The sequence below is a fragment of the Protobothrops mucrosquamatus genome, unplaced genomic scaffold, assembly GCF_001527695.2.
Source record: "Protobothrops mucrosquamatus isolate PMUCROS unplaced genomic scaffold, P.Mucros_1.0 scaffold3597, whole genome shotgun sequence".
NCBI classification, from domain to species: Eukaryota; Metazoa; Chordata; class Lepidosauria; order Squamata; family Viperidae; genus Protobothrops; species Protobothrops mucrosquamatus.
In genome coordinates, this window is record NW_015389560.1 from 35,011 (window position 1) to 61,569 (window position 26,559).

Genomic DNA, 26,559 nt, shown 5'->3' on the forward strand with positions numbered 1-26,559 from the left:
TTTTATGTTTTATGTTATTAAACTTTGTATAGTTTAATATACTCCTGGTGTTCACAGTTTGTTTTTGGAAAGATGATCACACCCAGGAGTCACTGTTTTAGTTTTAGTGTTATTAGAAATATATATATATATATATATATATATATATATATATATATATATATATATATATATATATATATATATATATATATATATACACACACACACATACATATACATGTATGTTTGTGTGTATATGTACACACACATATACATGTATGTATATATACTGTACATTGACATAGGTACACAATTTCTATGTTTAGACTTGTTTTATTGCAATTGCAAGACATATTGTAGTTTGGACTTAAAAATATTAATGGTAGCTAAATGCTTTTCACTATTATATGAAAATGTATTGAATGTAGTTGGAAATTTACCAACTCCTTTACAAAGTCCATATACAAATATACTGTATATGTTCCATATATTTGCTTCTGAATGAAGGCTGGGCCCAAACAAGATTCTTTGTAGAGTAGATGACTTCTTCATAGTATTGCTGTTGTGAGTCACATTTTCCTCCCCCACAACAGCAGAAATCCTTCTATGTTGCCTTTTTGACACTTTGGTCTAGCTTCTTAGAGTGGAATCTACCACAGCTTTCAATTGTCTCCAGCCATTTTGCTTTGCTTCCCTCTGGTTTCTTGATGCAGTGACTTCAGTTCCCTTTCCCCCATTTTCTCCCTCAACATTTTTTCTTACTTCCAAAATGATTTGTTCCTTATGATCTGCCCCGCCAGCTTCTCCTGTTGGTATGTTCCTTCTCTAAGTTGCCCTTCAAACAGCAGTTGAACAACTTTTCCCCCAGCACTTTAACGGGATCATATCCCAACCATTTTATTGGCCTATTAAGAACACAATCTTAGCTTTCTGAAATATTTTTCCATTGGTGGAAAAGACAAGTATTTTGAACTTCAGGATTTGCATACATAGAAACATAGAAAACTGATGGCAGAAAAAGACCTGGTGGCCCATGGAGTCTGCCCTTTGATTTTTTTATTTGATTTTTTTGAAAAAAATTGTTGGATGATGGACATATGTTTATCCCAAGCATGTTTAATCATCAATAATCATCAGTAATCATCAGTTACTACTGATTGACCCTCTACCTCTGCTGGAAGTTGGTTCTGAGCTTCCACTAGTCTTTCTCTGAAGTAATACTTTCTAACATTACTTTTGAACTTACCTCCTGTCACTCTGAGGTTATGCCGCCCTATTCGTAATTTTTGCTTAATATTGAAAATACTGCCTCCTAGAGCCTTGTTCACACCCTTAATATATTTAAAGGTTTCAGTCATGCCCCCTATTTTCCTTCTATCATCCAGGCTGTACATATTCAGTTTCTCCAATCTCTCCTGATATGCTTAGCCCCTCAGACCTTGCACCATTTTTGTTGATATACTAACAATATACTGTATACTATATAAGAGTCAGTGGAAAACTCACCAGCATTGTTTATTTTCATCACTTAATCGACACTTGAACCAAACATTACTTTTTCATAGAAATTAGAAAATCTTTACACTAATGCAAATGCTTAAAAAGATAATAATACTAATAATACTAATAATAAAGTTGGAAGGGACCTTGGAAGTCATCGAGTCCAACCCCCTGCTCAGGCAGGAAACCCTACACCATTTCGGACAAATGGCTGTCCAGTCTTTTCTTAAAAACTTCCAGTATTGGAGCATTCACTGCTTCTGGAGGCAGGTTGTTCCACTGGTTAATTGTTCTAACTGTCAGGAAGTTTCTCCTTAGTTCTAGGTTGCTTCTCTCCTTGATTAGTTTCCATCTGTTGCTTCTTGTCCTGCCCTCAGGCAATTTGATGTGTTTATTCCACCTTAGATTTAAACAAATCTCTCTTGTCTCTCTTTTTAAAACTCCACTCATTTTTTTCAGGTCACTGGACAGATACAATTTTTTGGAACTAAAGATATACCAGTTTGCCTTCCACTCTTTAGAGATATTTTCTTAAACTGAAGCAGCAATTCTTCATTACTTTCGGAATGCAGATGGCTACCTAGCAGAAAAGAAGTATTTGCCATTGCCCATTTTTTTATTACTGTCCCAGAGGAAATTGAAGTTACTATTCAACAAGAGCTTTGTGTTGAATTTAAAGAGGCCTGTATTCTTTTATAAGACTATATATAAACAACTTGATATTTCAGTATAATTTACAAGAAGAGATATTTTGTGATTTTTTTATTGACTTTTAACTACCATTATGTTTAATTAAATATTTTCTGCATCAATTACTCAGCAGCTGTATGATCTCTTACACCATTTCTCCATAACTCTTCAGGGATCAGTCTTATGGATATAAATACATAAATATAAAACTTACAAACTCGCACCGACAAAAACACAGACACACATACATTCATAAAGCAAGTATGTTGTGGTAACCTTTATTTATATGATAATATGTCACTCTTTTAATTTCAAATGAAAAAATATACTTTACTTGCTGTAGTAATATTTATCTGTCTCTGCATTTTTCCCCCTTTTGGAAAGGTATTCAGGAATCTCCTATACCAAATGGCCATTCACTTCCGGGTCGAGACTTCCTTCGGAAACAAATGCGGGGAGATCTTTTCACTCAGCAACAATTAGAAGTATTGGATCGAGTTTTTGAAAGACAGCATTATTCCGACATCTTTACGACAACTGAACCCATCAAACCAGAGCAGGTAATATTTAAAGCTTAGTTTTTGGCACCAATTATTTCATATTTGTCACTTACAAGACTGTCTCCAACATAAGTTTTAACTGAATACTTTTAATATTTGGAGAACCATACTTGAAAACAAGTATTATCACCTTCAGTATTATCATGTTCAGTTTTTTTTACTATTCATGAATTCATAATTGGGATACTGGGAATCTGAAATTCATTCTTTCAAGTGTACACATAGTGATACTGTAGAAAAGCAAATGCAGGAGGAGAGTGAGGACGCAAGAATTCCCATTAGTTCACAAAAAATTAAAGCACCAACAAAATGCACGGTAGAAATAAATTAAATTAGAGTAAAGGACTCCTACTGCAGAATATGAAGGGGGAGTATGTGAGTTACAGGACTTTTTTTAAAAAAACAAACCTGTATGCAATCCAATGTTGATTTGTGTTTCACATATGTATTAAATTAACCAGGACAACAATACCTTTAAGTCAGAGTGTTCAACCCTGTTTGGGATAAGGGACCAGTTGGGATTTTGTTTGGTCCAGATTGCTGCATATTCTGAAATAAATTAGGAGAACAAAAACTAAATTTATTCAACTTAGATTGAAACAAATTCAGTAAAAATGACTTCTTTTGGTGTAGTTCAATTTTTCTCCATCTGACAGATTTAAAAATACAGCTTGGTGACCTTACCTAAGGATTGGGGCTTGGCACATCAACCCTTCATATATACCACTGTTTTTCCTTGCTCTTGCACTGAACTTGAGACCATGATCCTAAACATAATTAAGCATCCTTTAATGTTCACTGGCATCTGTGACGCAGATTTGTGTATACCTCTTCCTGTCAATCATTTGTTGTGCTGTTCCCATTCAACTGTCTTCTCCCCTTTTCATCCTAAAATATTAGATGAAAATTGTAGAATGAATGATAATATTTGAGGTTCTTGCAAACAGGGATTATCTTTTAAGGTAACTTGCATATAGATATCTCTATTGTTCAGAATTTTCAATATTTTCCTCCTGATCTTTGAATCAATTATCTGTTCATTGTCATACTTCAGCATACCTATTTGAGTCTAGAACCTCTTTCTGTGTTTGAAGATGTTCTGGAAGACTTTTCTTGTATTTCTGCATCTATTTCCATCCTCATTGACTTTACAGATGCTGTAATATTGCTTGTTCTGTCTTCTAACAACTCTCTGAAATTGCTTGTCTTAGCTTGCATAAGTAGCAGTAGTATTTATTTATTCAATCAATGATCAGCAAATTTAAAAGAGCAGTAACAAAATGAAGCAAATTAATATGGAATACATATTAAAGACAAATCACATAACGATATTACATTCACATCTCTATTACCATATTAATATATCAGCTAGTCAAGCAATGATAAATTTAAAATGGAAAAAGTATAAAATAGAATAAATATACTGTAGAAATATATTAATTAAAAATAACTATCTAAAAGTGATATTATGGATAAAAGTGAGAACTTCTTAAACCAATTACTTCTTTAGCCATTTTTGTCTTATTTTCATTACGGCAACACAAAATTTGACTACTGCCCAGGTAAATGTTGGATAAATGTTTCTATTTAGTTTGTATTGTTTTAAAATGTTTTTATTGTTTTTATTGTTGTTATTTTTTGATTGAGATGGGCAGCTTTAGAAATTAAATGAATGAATGAATGAATGAATGAATGAATGAATGAATGAATGAATGAATGATAGTGGGTTTTAAATCCTGGAACAAATAATTCAGATAAAATATGTCTGAGCTGATATTATCAAAGAAATGGTAATAGAATCATTAAAGAAAGGATGCTAAAAGAGAGGCAAAATGAAATGTGAATGACAAAAATTAAAATAATGTTGGAGAAACAGTGGCAGATAACAGTACAGTTATCTCACGTTGAGTTATCCAGTGGTGTATTGTTCTCTGACAAGTGGTCCCATGTCAAGTCGGCTGGGGCAAGTCGGCTGGGGCAAGCTGGGCAGGGCAAGCTGGTCAAGGCGAGCTGGTCACGGCAAGCCAGCCATGGTGAGTTGTCCTAGACTGATCCAGGTTGTTTTCATCTGTTTCTTGGTGTTTGGGAGGTTTTTTTTACATTAATCCTTAACAACTGCTCTGATTTCATTTCACCATTTTTTTTATTCTGTATCAATGAATTTCCTGAGGTTTAGGTCTTCAAAGCAATTCAAAATGTTCCCCTTGAAAATAGTGGTCATATGCTTAAGACCATATAATGAAAACTGGAAGCTTTATTCTTCCACTATAGTTTGGCTTGGCGCTTGCACACGGGGTGTTCGTGTAGATTTCATAATTAGCTCCTGGCCACATCTTTGCAATTATAACTGAGCTCTTCCATCTCCTTGTACCAATAATATAGTCAATTTATATTTGTTGAATTCTGTCTTGTGATATCCATGTAACACAGGTATCGTTTTGATTGCTTGAAGAATGTGTTAATAGTTAAACAGATCATTGGAATGGCAGAAAATAAGATAATTCTCCTACCTCATTTATGTTTTTTAAGCTATAGAATCCAGCTACGTTTTCTTTTTTTACTATTTCCAGCTTGGACATTTCAGTTACTACCACAAGCAGCACATCTTGCTGCACTCTCTGTTGATTTTAGGTTGAACTTGATTCAACTTACCCTTTTTCTGCATCCATGGTTAAAGCATAAAGTTGAGTAAGTGTCACGTTGAAGAATTGTCTAATTGATTTTATTCAGTCATTGGTTACATTGTATCCAAGTATTCTTGTTTTTTTTCATATCCTGAATAGCAAAGTGTCCAATTCCAGTGAACTTCCATTTACTGATGCCTTTTTTAGTCAATGTGTGTTCAATTCATTTCATCTTTCACTCTATTGAGCTTCCTTATGATCATGCTTTTTATGTTCCATGTTCCCACTTAATTCTGTCTTTGCCACTGTGGACCTTCTTTTTCTGTATGGCATCATCAGCCATTAGACATCTTGAAGGCTCATAAACATCATTAGTATCCCAACAAATCCTCAGCAATCTCTTAGTAGTATATTGAATGCTGCCCACCATCCATCACTACATCATCAATCTCTTTATATTCCAACCAGGTGGTTATCTTGTTAAAACTGAAGAATGTTTACCACAACCTCTTCCCATACAGTATGAAATCATGCCTTTGCTGTTATCTCTAAAGTGGTTGTCCAACTTCAACTTCTTCCTATATCATTGGTGTCCAATATAAATGTCTGCTTTAGCTGGGCAGCTGGCTGACCTTCATGCTTTGGTTGACCTTCTGGGTGCATATACGTTTGGTATAAACTCCCATCATTCTTCTCTCATCCATCCCAGGTACAACCCCCTCCATGATGAGACAGGATAGCAGGACTTGAAGCATTATTTATTCAATAACCGTAAATAATGAGAAGTTTAGAACAGTCTTTTCAAAACCCAATTTGGGGACATGGCAGGCCATTATTTAAATGAGAATGCATAATAGATGGAACCAGCTATCTGTAAACTCTTCTTTTGAAGTTAGTTTTTGAGCCAACCTCATTCTCTGCTAGGGTCACTTTTTCGATTCTAGCAGCAGCATTATTTCTGCAAACACTTTCATGTGTGGCTACTTTTGTGTTGCTGCTTATAAGAACTTTTATGAAATTCTTTTTCATACCCATGAAGACTGAAAATGGAGCAAGATTCTCACACTGCTTAGTAATATGCCCAACAATTTTTCAAGTAATAATCAAATCTTGTAGTCTTTGTAGACTTTCTACTTTTGAATTGTTATGATTGGCCATACAGTCAGCCTGATGTTTTGATTGGATTTGGTATTTTTACCCACCTATCAATTCCTTCCCAAAGAATATTTAATAATATTATTAATATTAATAATATTAAAGGTATTGTCAGAGAATATATGCTATTCCTAGTAAAGCTGCCTTTTGCAATTGATTGATGGTGATTTTGTCAATGCCGATCGTATTCAAATGGTGCTCCCAATTGTTTTGGGGCTGCACCCAAGGCACATATTACTATTGGTACTATCTTTGTTTTCTTTTGCTGCAGTCATTCTAGTTTTATTTGCTGGGTCTCTATATTTTGTGATTTTTTTCTCTAATTCTTTCTCTTCTCTTCTGCTGCCTCCAAGTGTTGCAATCTAGACTTTTTTGTCTTTCTTATCAACAATTGTTGGGGTATGGTAGATGCTTATCTGTTTAAATTCTAAGATCTCAGAGCATGTTAGGGTCTTTATTTTCTATTACTTCTGTCTATTTTGTGGTCTCACCAGTTCTTGCTTGCAGGCAAAGCAGTTTCTTCAGCTTCTTTATAGCGGCAGCATATGCTGTCTTGTTGCTGTTTTCTCAGTTCTGGCTTTATATGCATTTATTCTTAAGACTTGGTCTTGGGCAGCCAGAATTATCTCTTCTGTCTCTTTAGCCAACTTTCCTGCTGTTTGCCATTGTTGGTATTTTTGTTATCTGCTTTGCCTGCTAGTTTTTTTTTAATGTACCGGCCATGTAATTCTTTGCCTTGCAATGTCTCTTTTTTCGCCTTCATCCCACCTTTATTATTTTTATAAAGAAGTCAAGGAATCAAACATACTAATACTCCTCCCTCCTCCTATTTTCCCCACAAAAAACAACCCTATGAGGTGGGTTGGGCTGAGGGAGAATGAATGGCCCAAAGCCATCTAGCTTGCTTTCCTGGTTAAGCCAGATCTTGAACGCATAGTTTCCTGGAGTTTGTATGAACTATATATACACACTCCTTTGTTGTGGTTGTGTTTGTTGTTATGGTTGGTTGCACCGCCATCCCGATATTTAGATGGAATTGCCATTTTTATCCACCTATTGAGTCCTTCCCAAGGACCTGAGATAGACCCATGTTGCTTTTTGATGATGTTAGAGGTATCATTGCAGGATATAAGCCGTTCTAAGTAAAATTGCCTTTTGTAATTTACTGATTATTATGCCTGAGTGTTGATGCCTGGCAACTGTCTGGAAAACTAGTTTTCTTGGCAAGTTTTTTGGGAAGTGATTTTGCCATTCCCTGCTTCCTAAGGCTGAGAGAGGGGGACTGGCTTGAGGTCATTCAGCTGGCTTCATGCCCAAGGCAGGACTAGAACTCATAAACTCCCAGTTTCTATCAAGGCTCTCATTTGTATTTAAGAACCCCATCAGCCATTCAAGGAAATATTTTCATTCATTTTATTAAGTTTTACTTGCAAACATTGCTTTTCCATGAAATGAGACTTCCTTAAATTTGTACTAAGATTTGTACTAAGTACAGATATTATTCAAAACTATAGTATTCTGAAATTTAAAGGATTAAATGAATGCCCAGGAAAGGAATTGTTAACTGTAGTTTGTCTTACTTAAATACTTTCCTTTTCATAAATTTGAGATTCTTTTAAAATTTCACACACTTCTCCAAATGTAAATGGTTTGGTTTATATTTTGTCTATATTAATTAATAGACAGCTTCATAAAATTTAGTTATGGGAATCATTAAAATGTTTATTCCTGTTTTGATTCAAAAATGAAAAAATATTGTTTCCTTAATAAGTTCCATACTTTTCATAGAACTAAAGACAATATTAAAATATTGTCACAAGGATATTAACCTAAAGACATCTTATTTTCAAATGTGTATGAAATTACAAGGAGTAAAATGTTTTTATATGCTGTTAAGTGGAATTTATTTTGCTACTGATACTGACAAAATATGAACAAGATTCTAATAGCTGTTTTTACATTAAGATATGTTATTTTAATAGTAAGTACTCAGGTTTATATTTTGGTTAATCTTCCAGCTTGTTATTGTATGTTATCATATAAGGAAATTTATGTAGGAATAAATTCAATTAGAATTAAATAAATATATAAACAGCATACTTAAAGAAATATCAGAATGATTTGCTACCCATTCCCATTATGTAATCCAGAAATGGTGTTCATAAGACAAAACAGGCTAGTCGTTCATGACAAAAGTATATTACACAGATACAAGAGACACAGCAACATAATGGTTCCTCAGAAATTCCATTGGGTTATTCCAGAGGCAGGTTTTTGCGCATCCCAGATTTGAAGAGGAAGTTAAAGAAATGAGATTTCAGAAGTGGGAACCACAATTTTATCAAACTTGGCTGGATTTCATGATTTAACTTAATAGCAATCGATTATAATCTGTTGTACCCTCATACCTGATAAATGTCCATATATCGACTGACTTTTTATTTACATGATAGTAGATTTTTTTTTGTATTTTCTCTATTTTGTTTATGTATTTTAGAATTATGTTAATGAAACTACCTGATGTTGTAAAACGAAAAATAAATAAACTACTTCTCCATTGCTCTGGATTTTAAAAATGCTTCAGGCCTTTTTGCCTAGGTAATGATTCCTGTCTATTTCCACCAAAATCATTTTCTTTACTGTCTACAGACACATCTAAGCACTAATCTGCAGTCTTTCTAATAATCCATGCCTTTTGATCTATAGTAAGGATAAGGGGACTTCCCTTTGGATTTAACAACTTTGGGAAGTCAGCGAGACTACAAACCTCAATAAGGATCACTGCATAATAAAAGAGAGGACCATACTTTACATCATTTGGCTGTTGTGAAATTAAGGTCAATGAAAACTCTTACATTCTGTTTGAGAGGATTTTGCTAACATTTTCTTTGCTTTGGAAGAAAAATACCCATTTCTATAAGAAGAAAAATAACAGAAGAAAAAAAAAATACAGAAGACAATTTGCACCAGTCATCCCTCAAGGCAAAAATTATCATGAGTGCTTGATCGTTACATGTTGGAAATAGATACAGTATGTAACGATTCTATTTTATAACATAAATTCCTGTACTTATTTTTTCTGTAGTTCTTTGTCATGGTGCTTTCTGTTATAGAAAGGGAACAAGAATTGTTTGAAGTCCTGAGGCAATGTATGTGTGAGAGCAACAGAAAGATATATGTTAGCAATGTGTTTAGGTAGCTCTCTGTGCATTTTGAAGCAAAGCTGCTTGTATCTGGAACTTCCTTCCTTCCTTCCTTCCTTCTTTCCTTCCTTCCTTCCTTCCTTCCTTCCTTCCTTCCTTCCTTCCTTCCTTCCTTCCTTCCTTCCTTCCTTCCTTCCTTCCTTCCTTCCTTCTTCACTTCCTGTGTGAATATTATGTGATGAATCTTCTTTATCTGTGATTGGGTGTTGCTCAGAGTGCCCTATTCAATGCCACCATGAGCCACCCATGCCACCATCTTGTATTAGCTTGTTGATAGCTGGTTACTGATGTGGGGATCATCATGGACAGTAGAATTGGTACATTCATACACTGCTTTACTGTTCATCCAGGCTCAGCAAGGGTTGATCATGCCTACTTGGCTTTCCATTCCTTTTTTTTGTAATGTTATTGTTATTATTAGTTGAAGAAATATTTATAATACTTCAAGTTGCCATTAGAGCAAAGGGATAAAATTCTGTTATGAAGAGCTGAGTGGGCTTGGAATGGGCAACTCTTACACAGGTTTTCCATGTGAAGGCTACCTTTTTACTATTTCTCGATGTCTTCTGAGATATTCCATAAATGTGGATATCAGCTGTTAGAATGCACATAGTTCACAAATATAGTAGCTAAATTAACATACACATTATACATACGGTAATAAATATATCTGTCCATCATCTTTGGAATATCAAACATTCATAAGCTACTTACAGTATATTTCTGGGTGTTGATTTTTGGTTTCACTAGTTGACATTTTTACTTTCAGAAAGATAAGCTGTTCCTGGGCCACAAAACTTTCTTGATTACTTTCCTCTGGAAAGAGACCACTAGAAGCATTCAGCATTTTATACAAACTGGGCTTATTTACAAATAGACAGGTGAAGAATAAGCGGAATCATAATTTATTTACTTTGATAACAGCAACACATTCAGTACATCACACATAAGAGCTACATAGAGATGCATCTGATCTGCAGAGTGTGCAGAGCTCAAAAGTCACACAATCCCCCCTGTTGTCACACAATCCCCCCTCCCAATTTGCCTACATTGAAATTTAAACTCTGTTTTAAACTCGGTAGCTTCTATTATATACAAAAATAAATTGTATAATTTTTTAACCAGGAACCAGAGCATGTAACTTCTTTTAGGTCATTCTGAAATTCTATCTTCAACTAGGGTTGAAGGAGGGGAGAGATAGCAAATTTAAATAGTTTTGAACTTCCCACTTTATTACTTTCTGACCAATGCCACCATTGAGGCCTATTCAATGGGAAATAGGATTGGATCCAACAGGCAGTTCCCAGATACTCTTTGGCATTTCAGAGGATATTTTTGGAACAGAGCTAAAAAAGGTAAAAGTAAAGGTTTCCCCGGTCCAGTTGTCTGGGTATAGGGGGCAGTGCACATCTTCATTTCCTAGCCAAGGCAGCCAGCAATGTCCAAAGATATTTCCGTGATCATGTGGCCAGGATGATTATCGCTGAGGCACACAGAACGCTGTTACTTTCCCACCAAAGTGGTACCTATTTATCTACTCGCATTTGCATGCTTTTGGACTGCTAGGTGGGCAGGAACTGGGGCGACTAATGGGAGCGCACCCCATTTCATGATGCTCGGATCTTGAACTTGGGCTAGCAACTGGCAAGCTCAGTGTCTTTAACCACTGAGCCATTGATAAGTTAAAAGAAAAGTAACAAATAAAATACCCATAATTGGAGGAATAAGAAAAAATATGTATGATGGGGGTAAACCAGAACAGTTTGTTTTTAAGTTAAAAATGTCAGGAAGGAGGGTATATATTCATATTTGTAAATGATCAGGCTTGTTCTTCATTTACTATACATATGAACACTTGCTTTTATTTATTATATTTGGAAGGCACTGATTCCAGATAGATATTTATATTCTGTTGGATGTTAATAGACACCATGAAAACCAAAGCAGTTAAACGATGTTAACAAACACAGAAGTTCTGAATTTTGATATTAAAATTCTCATTCAGGAATTTTACATTAAAATCTAAATTTTGTGCATTCAGAATTAGAATGTTGACATGTAAAAGTTGAATCAGATTTAATAAATTATATATGTATTTAGGATGATTCCCTATGTTATTTGCTTTTATTTGTGAGAGATGAACCTACAAATAACTTACGAGACCAAACCAGCAACATAGGAAGGACAAATTACTATGCATTAGGACTCAGAAATTGATTGCCATCAGAAAAGTGGGCTTGTCCCTACTTGACAGAAGAACTGATTAAAGCATTTATTTTGGGAAACAGCTTTAAGCATCAGAGTGACTTATGCAAACAGCCCACTCTGTGAAAATGCTAATGCAGAAAGTGTCCCTTTTTCTTTCAGGTGACAGACCACTAACAATTGCAAAAAAGGCAAATGTAACTCTAAAGGGATGCTTTTTAAAAAGGGGTTTTAGAACATTTTATTCGTTATTACATTTGTATATCCTTCAAGGAAAAACAAATTTGGGTTTGCCTGGAATTATGTTAGTGGGGCCTAGAGGGGAGGAGTTGGAAGGAGAAACAACAAACTACATCCACAAAGAGAGAAGCTGAGAAGCAGGCAGTGGAGGAAAGCGTTTCGTATTTACTCTCAGTAGACTATTAAACAGCACCAGGCTATTAATTTGGATTTTGAGTCTTCACTAAAGCCCATAAAAGTGCACAGTTGTTGAATGGAGTTCATTTTAATTTCCTTTCAATCACAGTAAATTATTCAGGTGATAAATCAGCTGGGGCAACCTCCTGGCTGTAATAGAAACCCTAATTCCTGGCTAATTATCCAGCCCATTGCTGCCAACAGATCAATACTTCTACAAAATGGAAAGGGCGAAGGCCCTGCAACGGGCAGAATGTCAGAAAGACAGCTGGGAACAGTGACATGTGTATGACCCCCCTCAGAGTTCAAAGGTCAGAGGGGGTTAAACTGTGTGCCATTGGTATCTTCCCTCTTCTGCATATGTGTTTTAAGGAATGAGGAAACCATCTTTTCATTAATAATTTAATTTAGAATGTGTAATTTTTTCCTTGATTTCAGTATATAAAAAAATTCTACAGGAGATGTAGATTTTTGTCATTTCCCTCCCTCCCTCCCTCCCTCCCTCCTTCCTTTTTTCCTTCCTTCCTTCCTTCCTTCCTTCCTTCCTTCCTTCCTTCCTTCCTTCCTTCCTTCCTTCCTTCCTTCCTTCCTTCCTTCTTTCTTTCCTTCCTTCCTCTAATTAATAATACAGCAATCTGGAAAACATGCCAATATATTTAAGTGCTATTTCAGATAGCACCCAGGATCTTCTGCAGTGGAATTTGGTTTGATATGTTATTTCTGTCTGTCAATTTAGTATTGTACATTATATAGTCTGCAAAAATGCTCATAGAAAAATGTGATTATTCAGTAATAAACTTTGCAGAGCATTTTTGTGATAAGACTTTTAGTATTTTTGTCTGTGCTTCTGTCAAAAATAGTGTTCAAGGTGGATTACAATAAAATATAAAAATCAATGTTAAATCATTATAAATTCACATTAACAAAATCAATTAAAATAGCTGCTACAAAATTAAAAATTATGCTGGCAACAAGACAGTTTAAATAGCAAACTCTTTAAATAAAATGCCTCTGGCAGTTTGACAATGGAGATGGAACATTTTTGATCACATTTAAAGCTGGATCCCTCTGCTCAGGGCTGAGTCAAGATTATATCCAAACTGCACATCTGAAGTCAAATGACATAGAATTACATTCAATATAGGTTGAATTTCTCCACTTTGACCTGCCTTTTTTGGATTAAATATATATGTAATAGTCTTTATCTAATTTAACAGCGGGCACATTTAGGATAGGATTGTACTGCTTTGAAAAAGTAGCTCTGCAGCTAAGGATGATTCTTGTCTTCACATGCTCAGCTGGCATTTTGCATAATTATATTCTGTGTACCAGCTGTGATCACTTTTAACCTGGTAAGACTGGCAACAGTTTCCCATGCTTGGTTACATCTAACTTAACTTTTACAGTGGAATCTTCCTAGGTTGCTAGTGAGGGTCGGCCTGAAGTTTCAGAAGATATAAACTGTGATACTAGTGCATGATGCTGAGAACATATTATGTCAAGGTTGAAGTGGTTGTCTGCACTGGTTGCCAGTTGTTTTCTGGAAATGGTTTAAGGTGCTTGTTTCAATTTTTACAATCCTAAACAGCACAGAGCCTATTTGAAGAACCATTCGCTTTCTGATGTCTATGTCTATGTCTAATCCTTCTCCTTTGTGTTTCCAAGCTCAATCAGGAATTGTCCTCAGTCCCAATCTTCCTACTTAGAAAAATCCTACTCAACCTTTTCAGTTTGCATGAATTTAACTAGGTTTTTTAATTATTTCATGTGATATTAAACGTAGATAGGTAGGTAGAAAGATGTTAGAAAGTTGAAAGATCAATAAAGTTTCTCACCAAATGCCTGTACTGATCTTATCTCCTATTAGCTAATGCCCAGCCTATGATCATCAAGCATTCTATTGATGACTCTACTAGAGATTTATCCACTTCATAAGCCAACTTACTTCTTAGTTCTATCTCATGTAGCAATCCTTTTCTGTGGGTTACAGGTTCTAATGTTTTGTCTCTCTGCTAGGTCCCAATTTCCATATAGTATATTACTTGGCTTATTGACTTAAAGAAGAGTCACTTGCTCCAGTTGCCCTTTTAATATTTTCTACTTTTTATTCAAATTTAGTGATCTGGAATTGTATGAGATAATCTTATTCTGGGACAAAATAGTTTACATTTATTGAAATTGGATCTCAGCACTTTCCATTTGCTCTTAACCTATTTCAATCTGTTATTGTTTCTGTTGTTGTTACAGTATTGTTGTTGTTGTTATTGTTATTATTATTATATTACAAGTATTTGGTTTAAAACTTTATCGCTCTGTGATAGGTAATGCTCCAAATAGCATCAGCTTTATAGTGCCAATGAAGCAACATCAGTGATATATGTACATCTTTTTGTTGCTTATAGAAGTTAGTTCCAAAAGTCAAGTTGATAACCAAAATAAATAAAATAGGCTTTATAAAAAGTGGTGTCTTTTACCCAGTAATAGAATCCATGAGATGTTTTAAATAATTTTGCCACTTAAAGCTGTTTTTTCCAACTACCCCAAAAGTGCTTTTCAAAAGGCAACTGGACTATCTTGATTTTTCTTTGAAAACATTTCACTTCTATGCAAGAGGCTTCTTCAGTTCAGCTAAACAACTCAAGGAGCTTCTTGCATGAGAAGTGTAACATTAAAAAAAAACACCCAAGAAAGTCCAGTTGCCTTTTGAAAAGCACCTTAAGGATAACCATGACCTGAATGGTTGTGAATCCCCATAGACTAGGGGTTCCCAACTGGGGATGCTCACGACCCCTGGGGGTATGAGATGATATTCCAGGGGTGTGAAAACCTGGGTTTAGAAGTTTCAAAATTATAGTGTATATGCATAATTCGTTGCCATTATTTTGAACATTTGTAAGGGATGCGAGAATATATCAGAAGCATTCTAGGGGTGCAGGGTATAGAAAAGATTGGGATACCACTGCCATAGACACTTTTTCCAACTGATTTATTTCTTCCTCCAAGGTATTATAAAAGCATCATATATAGTATCCACTTTTTAAAAATATGAAAATCTGTTAGCATTAAATTGGATCTGGAATGTTTCCCATTTCCAACAAGGTGGTTTTGTATGCCCACAGTATTTACAAAAGTGTATGATGTGTTTTTCAGGGTATTGTACTATGTTGAGATATGTCACTTTGAGTGGCAACAGCCACATTATATTCTGTGATATACAGTAGTACAATGGAGCATGACTGATGCAGCCTTGCATGTTGCAGTGGTGCTGAACAATTTGGAAATAGCAGAAACTAGAGGAACTATATATGCAGACATCAGGTTTTGCTTTGTGATACGTTTTGTATATATACTAGAGTACTTCAGAAATTGCGGTTTGCAATCCTGAGACATAAGTATTCCAACCTATGACTACATAGCATGGAGTGTATTCTGGTAGTAGTTCTGACAGTGAAACATGGCTGAAGATAACATGTCATCTGCAGGGTAGTCTGATATGCTGTGTCAAGTGAGTGAATATATTTTAATATTTCATTGGGCCCAATTGTGTTCATTCCATTCTTTAGTCAGTTTTTTTCCACTGATTTTTTCAGCAAATATGGTTCATGGAGAATTTTTAAAGGCACATTAATCAGTACTACATCAGTAACGGAAACTAATAAATATCCATGTCTTCTAATGCAGATATGAATGGGATATAACAAGTCATGTTTGTTTTCTCCTGAGTATTGCTGCAAATCTACTCTTCCATTCGCAGTCTGAAGTTCTGTAAACATGAGGAAACACACTTGACACAACTCTGTTAAGGCAGATATTATTTTCTAACCTTTCTTCTCTTGAACTACTTTGGTGGCACATTTCTTTTTTGATGAAAGGAAAGGAACCTGCCTGAACCTATGTTTATTTTCAGAGGATTGGCTCAGGTATGTTCTATTGTTAAGGCAAGGTCAACTTATAGAGGAGTAAACTTACAGGGGACTCTGATGCCCAGAGTCACCTTATAGGGGAGATGGATGGCATAAAAATAATAATAAATAAATAAGAAATGGCTCTGGAGCAGGCCTTCTCAGCTGTGCTCTCCCAGTCCTGAATGCCCTTCCTTGTAAAGAATTTTTGTTGCTTACTTTTTAAATCCTTAGTGTTTATTTCCATTTCTAATTTAATATGATAATACTCAGTGGCATCTGTGGGGGTCTGTGTCAAAATAAGGAAGAGGATTATCATGATGTTGTGGTATTGACTACAATGCCTTGGCTGTTTTGACCCATGGGGCAGACACCACTGTTAATATTTATAAATTCAGTTATGCTTTAATGGATCCTTGTAATTATTTTCATTTGATTGCATGGATGCAGATCTCACCTAAATGATTCTGAGCAACTCACAACAGTTAAAACAACAACCACATAAAACAAATTAAAACAGATATACAAACATATAAATCTATCAATAAACATATTAAAATAAAAATAACCATGATCAGAGGAAAAATCTATCATTGCATCATACTCAATACAGCCATTGTAAAAGCTCTCCATTGTAAAAGACCCCAAGCATAATGGCAAAGCTATGCCATCAGGGCCTTCCTAAAGGCCAGCAAGGTTGAGCCCAATCTAAAGTTTTTGTTGCTTTATTTTTTTTCTGTAATTAATATTATTATCATTTGTAGCTTTTATTTATACTGTATCCTGAGAATGACAGTGTGCTGTATGTATCTCCAAGTGAAGTGATGTGAGCAATTCTTTATTTTGAAAAATCGAGAGAATTAATGAAGAGTAAAAGGTGATACAGACCATTGATTTTTGTTAATGCCAGTCTAGAGTAGATTTTGGGGAAAAATGTGTTTTAAAGAGATAGATGATTGTTGGCTGTTGATATAACTAACATTTTTGGTCTGAGAAACTATAGCTCTCATTATAATTCCTGTGAATTACACCTCCTTGTTTTAGTGTCTGCCTTGTACAGCGACCACTGAAAATATGACAGTGATGAAAAAGTAATTTTGTGACTCATGCATACATTTATGAACTTCACAATGTCTCTGTCTCAGTCAAATGTTTGCCACTATGGTAAGTTAGCATGGTATCACATTGTCTTGTTTTTCCCTCTTCACAGAGAGGACAGATTGCCTAAACAAGGCATCTCTTCCTGGCCTGCTTTTCTGCATAGTGCATCACTTTCTTAAAATGTGCTAACTGCAACTTAACAAGCTCAGTTCTGTGACTTTGATTGCTTGATTAGAACGTTCCAGCCTGGTGCAGTTGCTGCCTGAAACTGACAAGACTCTATCAGAGGAACTGAATATGTAGGTCAGGAGGAGAAGAAGGGAAAGGGGACAGATGATTGAAACCTTTAAGTATGCTAATGGTGTGAATAAAGTTCTAGAAGGCAGTATTTTCAATATTAAGCAAAAATCAAGAACACAGAGGCATAACCTCAAACTGACAGGAGGAAAGTTCAAAAGTAATGTTAGAAAGTATTACTTTACAGAAAGCAAAGTAGAAATCTGGAACCAACATTCAGTGAAGGTAGCAGGTCGGTCATCAGTATCTGTTTAAATATACTTAGGATATACACATGTCTACCATTTGAAAAAAAAGAAAATAAAAAGAAAATAAATAAAATATAAAAATAATAAATAAAAAAACAACAAGAACAAAAAAACTAAATACACTGAAAGGGCAGACTCAGTGGACCACTAGGTCTTTTTCTGCTGCCAGTTTTCTATATTTCTAATACTGACAAGACAATAAAGGCTTTTTTTTTGCTTCCTGAGGCAAATTGGAAGCACAGTCACCATGAGTTTCACTTAGTGACAACTTCATTTGATGATTGAGTTGCTGGAACCAATTGTGGTCTCTAAATAAACACTGCCTACTATATATGTGTTAATTTTTGAGCAAGCATATGATAAAGTAACCAGGTTTGAATTATGAAATGTTTTTTTTTCTGTGGATATGAAGTTGAAGGTTGGTAGCTGAATGAAGTAAGAGTGATACATCATGAAAGTAAAGAATGCATGAAAATAAATGGATGCTCATGAATGTTGCAACATTAAGCATGGGGTAAGACCAGATTGAGTGATGACCCCTTGATTGTTAAGAATGTATAATGGATAAAATTTAAATAATGGATGTAATAAAGTTAGAAGTACATGCTGTTCAATGATACAATGAAAATATATTTTATATATAGAGAATGTCCTATTGTTGGCTGAAAACCTGACTGTGTGAATATTAAATAGGGTGCATGATGCAACAAGAAGCGTAGATCTGAAAATTAATGGCTCAAAGATCACTTCTGACAAGGAAAGCAGAGTGAAAAATTGAAAGTTATACATAAACAGCAAGGTAAAGCATGCAAATGATTTTCTGTACCTTGATGGAAGGTGTACTAAAGATGGAGAATTAAATGTTAAGAAGTGCAAATGCATGGGCTGTGGCAAAGAAGGGATGAATGTTTGTTTTAAAAAAAGGTAAAATGCTATATTATATGGAAATGAGAATTGGGTATGTTTGGAGAAACATACTAGTGCAGTGGGAATGGGATATTTAAAAATGTGTGGGGCAATACAAGAAGAGATATGTGTGCTGAATGAATAAGGACTACATACACAAGTGAGTGACCTGTAGGGAAAAAAAATAGGTTGAGTTGGTTTGGTCATACAGTATAGAGAGAATGAATGAAGACTGCACTGCAAAATAGTTACATAAGGGAAGAATGAATCAGTCAAGAGGAATGGGAAGACTGAGAGAAGCCCTGACTGAATAAATTTAATTAGAGCCTAGGAAAACAACAACTTAGCAAAATGTAATATTTGAAGTAGTATATGGATATTGTACAAACAAGGTTGGTTTGCAAAGATAAAAAGTGGGCTAGCTTATCAGGCCTGTAAAAATCTGGGTGGCCACAGGATGACAGCAAAGAGGTATAGAAAAGTCTAATTCTTTGCTGCCATCTAATGACTATCTAGATTTTTGCAACTTATATAGAAACATATACAGAAGTATGGCAAATGATACTGCTATATATTAATCATAGTTTGAGTTTATTTATTTATTGCTAATCTCTTGCCTTTAATTTCTCTTGGTTTCTATTTTCTACATTTTTTTCATGGTTTATGTGATAATGTTTATCTCAAAAGGAAATATTTACTTTAATTGTATTTATTTTCAAAATTTGATTTTATGATTGTTTTGTTGTATACCACCTAGAATCAGTATTATGAAAGATGGGCGGCTATATCAATATAATAAAAGCAAGCAAACAAATAAATATTGTGATGAGCAGGCATGTATGTATACAGTTTATATATTCAGCTACAACTTTAGTTTAATTTTTAGACTAATTTTAAACTGTTTGCAAACTATCCTGAGAAAACATTTGTTCTGAATGGTCTCATGTAACTTTTGAAAATGAATAATTCATTAAATATACTTGATCCTTGTTCTAATTCTATAACATTCTGTAATCATGAAAGAAGCTACATCATCATGGTCCAACTTTCTTAGTTAACAACTGAGTTATAGAATAGAATGTTGTTTTTTAATTGCATTATATTTTGAAATGCTTTTATGTAGCAAGGATAGCCATTGAATGGTCTAAAAGAGAACTGCAAATCCTTTAGTTTGTTCTGGATTTAAAATTTGTCATCTTGTTGTTCTCAAGAACTTATATATATCATCTCAAAATATTCATAGGCATAGCCATTTCTTACTTTTATTTGTACTTATTCTTACTTGTAAGTACTTTTAGAAATGAACATGGGTATAGATTTTACATTCCATTTCAGATGTATATATGTATATTTATGTCTGAAATATACTTCCATGCATGTATACTTTTAGGTCTGGCCAAATCCCTTTCACTTATTGTTTGAGTTTTCCTTGAAACTCCTAAGGTTAAACTAGACAATTTCCACCCAATCAAAAAGAATCTAGAAAGCTCATCAGTTGAAAGCAGACTGTTTTGCTTGCCTTCCTATTTTTGACAAAAAGCAAACAGCAACTCTATATATCTCCACTTTATATCTAGTAATGAAGCAAACAATGGACTCTGTACGTGAACTGAGGCAGAGCTGTGATTTACTGGCCATCCATCAGATTTTCAATATCATGTCAAGACATAATATATGAGTAAGATGAGTACAATATAATTGCTCACATAGTCTTTGTGCCTTTGAAAAATAATAGAGCAAGGGAGATCATCCATGCAGTTTACAGTGTGTATGTGATGTTCACCACTTGCTCTCAGAAAATAGATATAGAAGTGTCTGTTACTGAGTATGATAGCACAGACAACACAATGTTGCTTTGTATAGTAGTTTAATTTCTCAAAATGTGGATCTACATCCTGATTTCCATAGAAAAATCTATGAGCTAATAAATTTGCCTGTTGATTTGTTGGATAGGAAGTTATAAATATCCAAATCCTACTCATTTAAACAGAACGTTGTGGTGTTGCATTACAATATAGTTCAGGAAATGGTAGTACATTTTGCACTTAATCTGAAGTAATGAATAAATCTTGCTATAGTCTTTTTCTGTAACATTCCTCTCTTTGATTTTGAATATAGTTTGTATTTTTTCATGACATAAATTACCAGCATACTCTGGCTTCTTTTGTAGTTATTGTTATAAGGAAATCCACTGGAACATTATTTAAAACAATATTTTCCATATAGCATCTAAAACATGATATGTTTATATACAGTGCTGAATTATTTTAAAATGAGCACAACTCAGCTCTGGGCTCTCAGAGCTCCTTGAATGGTTTTGATGAAAATAATGAACATGATTCTCAGCAGTAAAACTTTTATTTCAGAGGTAGAGAAACTTCAGACTCCTAGGATGTACTTTGCATTTTGCTAAGATCCATAAGTCAATGAATCAAATGCACAACAGTGGTGGGGGGAGGTTGGGATAAGCAAAGTATTCATATAAATGTCACTCACACAATGCATTACACTTGAACCTTAGATTCAGAAAACACATCTGCAATGTTTACATACAATGTCTCACTCAAACAAATTATGGTTTTCTACAGTATTAGGGATTGATTCACCCAACATGCTAAGAAATTCTTGAGTTCTCACAACATGCTGGGTCACATCCACATTTTAGCGTACTGCAGCATGTTGTGTGAATTGAATCATTGAATTAAGACACTTCTGATCAAATGGCCAAACTGCCTAAGGACCTCTTTATAGATTTTTTAAAAACATTCAAGACCTTGTTGTTTCTGAATTTTAGCATTAAAACTAGACAACTTGTGCCTCATTAGGTCTTTCTTCTTTCCACATATAATGTAGGCTTGTGGTGTTTGCTTCTCCTCACAACTCTCTGGAGAGCCCGGTGAAAGATCTCTTACTCCTCTGATCTGCAGAACTGCCTGCTGGGGGGGAGGAGAAGGAGTCAAGAGAGCCATGGACTGTGAGGAAAACTGAACCCCTGCTCCCCATTTCAGTCTGTCCCCAAGGCCCCCGTGCCTCCAGGGAGGAAGAGGACTCCCCCTTCAACTGCTGCCATCCCCAGTCAGCACTACTTTGCTAGCAGGCATTTGATTCGCCCCTTCCCTCATCATCATTAACGGATTTCAAATTTCAGCCTCAGTCCCAAAGCAGCCAATGGTCACTCGCCCATTGGGCCCTGCTGCCAGCTGATTGGGAGCAGGGCCCAGAGGGAGGTAGGGAAGAGGGTGGGGATATGGGCCTACTATCTTTTCTTGTGCTATACAACCTGTGGGTTTCTGGGAAGTGTAGTCGGAAGGCAAGATGGCACTCCAGTGGCCCCAATTTCTCCAAATTTCATTCCCACAAGAGTCATGGTTCCTGGCATTCTATAAGTTAGCTCATTTAAATTTTCTTGTTCAGTAATGGTTGCCCAACACTTGCTCTACAATTTCGCCCAATTGAAGGTTTCAAGGTATCAAGCAGTCAGTGGAATTTTAGTAGTATAGAGATGATAGTTGGAAAAAATCTCTAAATTATATCAGAGATCTAGTGATATATCCCAATCTACTTTTCCTCAGCCCTATTACAGAATATGCATTGCACAATACAGCATAGCTGCAATGATCCATTTCTGATGAATATTTAATATCAGGATTCTGTATAAAGCCAATTCTCCTGACTTTACAAAGTAGAGTCCATTATGTAAAATATGATTGTAACTTTTTATGGACTTTAATATAATCTGAACATAGGAATGGACATAATAAGCACCAATTTTTATAGGGCATGCTCAAGAGTATGACGGCTTTAGAATAAATGGTTGAATACGGTGGCATATTATCCATTAAATAAATAGCTGATTTTTTAAAATGAAAATTCTCAGTTTATACATTGGAGATGAGTGATATTGTTAATAAGTATGTGCATGCTTAGGAGTTAGTACACAACATATTGCAATTTCATGGCTCAGCTACACTTTATTAATGGTATTTGCTGCTTCTTGTGATCTAACATATGCAGCATACAAGTAAATAAAATGTGGTAGTAGATATTACAGTTTCCCTACGCATTCTGTCTTTTAATGTATTAGGGTTTGTCAAGCTGAACACAATCTCAGGCTTTTAAGCTGCTCTAATAAGCACTTGATGAACATTTTGTCCGCATTGCTTGCTTGGGCCTGCACAAACAATTGCAATTGTCAAGCACCTAGAGGTAGAACGGTGTGCATCCTAAAAAAATCTTCCTCATTCATTATGGAGAGGAAACAAGTTTTCTTATTTTTTTTTTAAATATTGGCAGATTGGACAGGGAGTTCACTGATTTATTTCAGCTTTGTTTCTCTTTTAAATTTGGTAAGTAGGTAGGCTTTTTTTGGCAGATATTTTTCTTTGTAGTCTTAAAATAATTATGTAATCATATGGTCATATACTGAGTGTAGAAAATGCTGTAGGAGATTCTCTGCAAAGAACTTAGTGTTGTTATAAGTGCTCTGAACTTTTAAAACATTTTGAAAAATAACCTGTGTGTGTGTGTGTGTATTCTTTAAAATAATAAGAACAACTCTGCAATCTCTACATTTTTTAAGTAGAAAGGACTAATGCTATCTCAATTTTTCTTATGAATAACATTGGCTTATTGTATAATTTTTGGAGATGGAATCCCCAAATCTATTGTCAAAGGAATACATAATTAAATTCATTTACCTCTTCTGCCACAATTGATGTAAGTTGATGGGTCACACAGTTGTACAGACCTATAATGTTGTGTATATAATATATTTACTCCATAAATTATGGAAGGAAAAAAAATTAATTAACATTTTAAAATTCCACCATTTAAAAACTGATATCTAATAATAAGAAATAAAGTAAAGTCTCAAAGCAATGGGATCCAATCTATAAAAATCTCCACAGTGTAGTAGACAATCTCATCCCAAATCAAACTAATTCAAATGACAGCCTTCTTTAAATATCTCTTTCCTAATTAATTTAACTGGGGCCTGCTGAAGAAATTTCAAGTGAATTTTATCCAGGATTATAGAGCAGGAACCAGACATTCTTTTTCATAAAGAATGAAAGATATTTTTTTCTGCTCATAGACATGACGGAAATACATGACGGAGGCTTGTGTTGGTGGTATTATTTCTTTCTGCCTGAAGCATCTACTATCTCCCATGTTGTTCTAGAGACTCCATACCTTGCAGAAAATGAGCTAGAAAGATTGTCACCAAATTCATCCAGGAGGAAAGTTGTATAAGTAGAGTGCCTTGCACTCCCCTGGCCATTGTCCACCACCAATGACCCCCTGACCCACCCACTCATCATCCCTGCCCATTCGCCTAGGCACCGTTTGACCCGGGCATTTTGTTGCATGGGACAAATAGGCCCCCAGCCAATTGGGTGGCGGGCAGAAAAAATGGTGTTGTGGGGGTAGTGCACAATTGGCAGTGGTGGGGTGATCGTGGGGGCTGTGGGGGGCAGCATGTGATGCAAGATTTTTTTTTTATGTGAGGCACAGGGGAAAGATCTCTTGGAAGCATTGACTGTGCATTGCTAGAATCAGAAAAGGTATTTTATTTATTTGTGCATTAAACATTGGTTTATTTCCTGCTTTTTTTTGGTTTGCCCCATCCAATTATCCTTTTCAGTTTGGCCATAGACACTTTTAATTTAGTGCCTTTGTGATACTTTGCAACGCTAAATACAAACCTTGCTTTAGAAAAGAAAAGGAGTCCACTACAGTAAAAAAAAACCAGTCACCCAGTGCTACTAGGGTGGGTATCTCTTTATGCTCATGCAGACAGAATGGTGGATAGGTGCTGTAAATGTGGGAGACAAGACAGAGTAAGTGAACTATGGGCATTTTTGCACTGCAACTTTTAGCTGCTGATGCCAGCTGGACTCTGCTTAAGAAAATTAGACTTGGACTGGATCAACAATCACTTGCCAAGTGTTTAGTCCAAATTGCCAGCTACTGTGCCCCTCCCCCTTGGACAATTCCCAAAATTCATTGCCAAGGGAAGCTATTGCCACACACTTTCGTTTAAAGGAATGGGTCTTATTGCATATACATACTTTCTGAAAAACATAATATTGTTTACAAAATTAAAATATCAACCTGCACATATATGCACACAGAACAACTATTTTTTGATTAAAACAGGACTTGCTTGCAATTTCCCTTCTTTGACTACCTAATCTTACATCTCAGCTGCTGCTCTTACATCTCAGTAGCATAATGGTTTTAATATTTGCTTGACAGGAAGAGGGTCACTGGTCGAAAAGGCACCATAAATGTTTATTGTTATTTCAGGAATCTCTCTGTATCACTCCAGCATTTCAAAGAAATATTTACTGTGGTCATTAATCAGTACAAATATAACAGTGGACCTAGCAATGACATTAAAAGTATTAAAATAGACGACAGAGGATAAGTATAAATTGACATCCTTAAGTAAATAAAATAAAGGTAAAAAGGTAAAATCACTTGATTTGATTTCAGTCCAATATTTCAGTAGTATGGTGGATGACTAGATCAAAAGGTAGAAAACTTTGTAAAAATATTTACAAAGATATTTGTGCTGCAAGTATAAACTCCCTGCAAGTTAGGCAAATGTTATAACCACTGTGCTATTAGGGCACATCTATAATGATGGTTGCCACGAATATTAGGAAGCCAAACTTGGCAAAGGAAACTTCTATTTTATACAGTACCTGGTTGATGTACATTTTGATTCCTTAACTTTTGAAGCAGCATCTTTTTTGGGGGGAGGGAGTATATATTAGTAATAAAAACTGGGGGCTACTTTTATGATTTGTAACCATCACCCTGAATAAGAGACTGTATTCATGTCATACATGTAGCTATCTCAGCTAAAGATATAACAAATTATAGGAACTTGTCCTCTTTGGGGAAATGAATGTTCAGTGGTTCAATGTATTAAATGCTGGAAAGCTTTCATTTCAGCAGCACAATATAAAATGCTTTGGAGAGCAGCAACTGAAGGCACCATGGCTGTCATTGCGCACACTAACTAAAGTGCAGGAATTTTCTTGATTCCAGAAATGATTAATGATCTGTACTCAAGATGGGGTAACTACAGTAGTTGGTGTGGATCAACCCTATAAACAATGGCCATCAATTAGAAAGTTCTGGAGTTTGGATGCAGTGAAAAAGTTTGTGAGTAAGCAGAGAAAGAGAAATGGATGTGGTGCCATGGTATATATTAGCTTCACTAATTTCTATTCCACCATAACTGGGAGCCAATTTAGTACAGTGGTAAAAGAGATGGAGTTCAAATTGGGAGACTGTGATTTCCCTTGAGTATGAAAGCTGCCTGGGTGACTTTGAGCCAGTCATTGTCTGGCAGACCAACCCATCTCAAAGAAAATAGGGGGAAAATAGGAGGCAAGAGCATTAGATATGTGTGACACACACACACACACATGCGCGCGCGCACACACACACACACACACACACACACACACACAGAGAGAGAGAGAGAGAGAGAGAGGGAGAGAGAGAGAGAGAGAGAGAGATTGAGATCATAAAGATAAAAATATATCAACAATAACACCATTCTGGAACTACCAGTATGCTGTAAGAGTTGGTTTTGCTCCATGCTTCATAGTTATAATACAAGAAAACAGAACTGCTCTTGAGTATTTGGCCAGTAGTGACCTCTGCTTGCAGTGGGATGATTGATTTTGCCCAACAAAAAACTTACCTGACAGTAAATGTCTTCCTATGTTTGGGAAATCTTGCTCTCCACTGTG

At 35.4% G+C, this 26,559-nt stretch overlaps 1 protein-coding gene across 1 annotated transcript in view; it reads left to right on the forward strand.

Annotated features, from left to right (window-relative positions):
• Positions 1 to 2,556: 2,556 nt before the first annotated feature.
• LOC107297932 (paired box protein Pax-5-like) overlaps positions 2,557 to 26,559 on the forward strand; it is a gene marked incomplete at both ends in the record, with an annotated part of 47,904 nt that continues 23,901 nt past the window's right edge. Inside the window, one exon of the mRNA XM_015827298.1 lies at positions 2,557 to 2,732. Coding sequence (XP_015682784.1) covers positions 2,557 to 2,732 — 176 coding nt within the window. The remainder of the gene's footprint in view (positions 2,733 to 26,559) is intronic.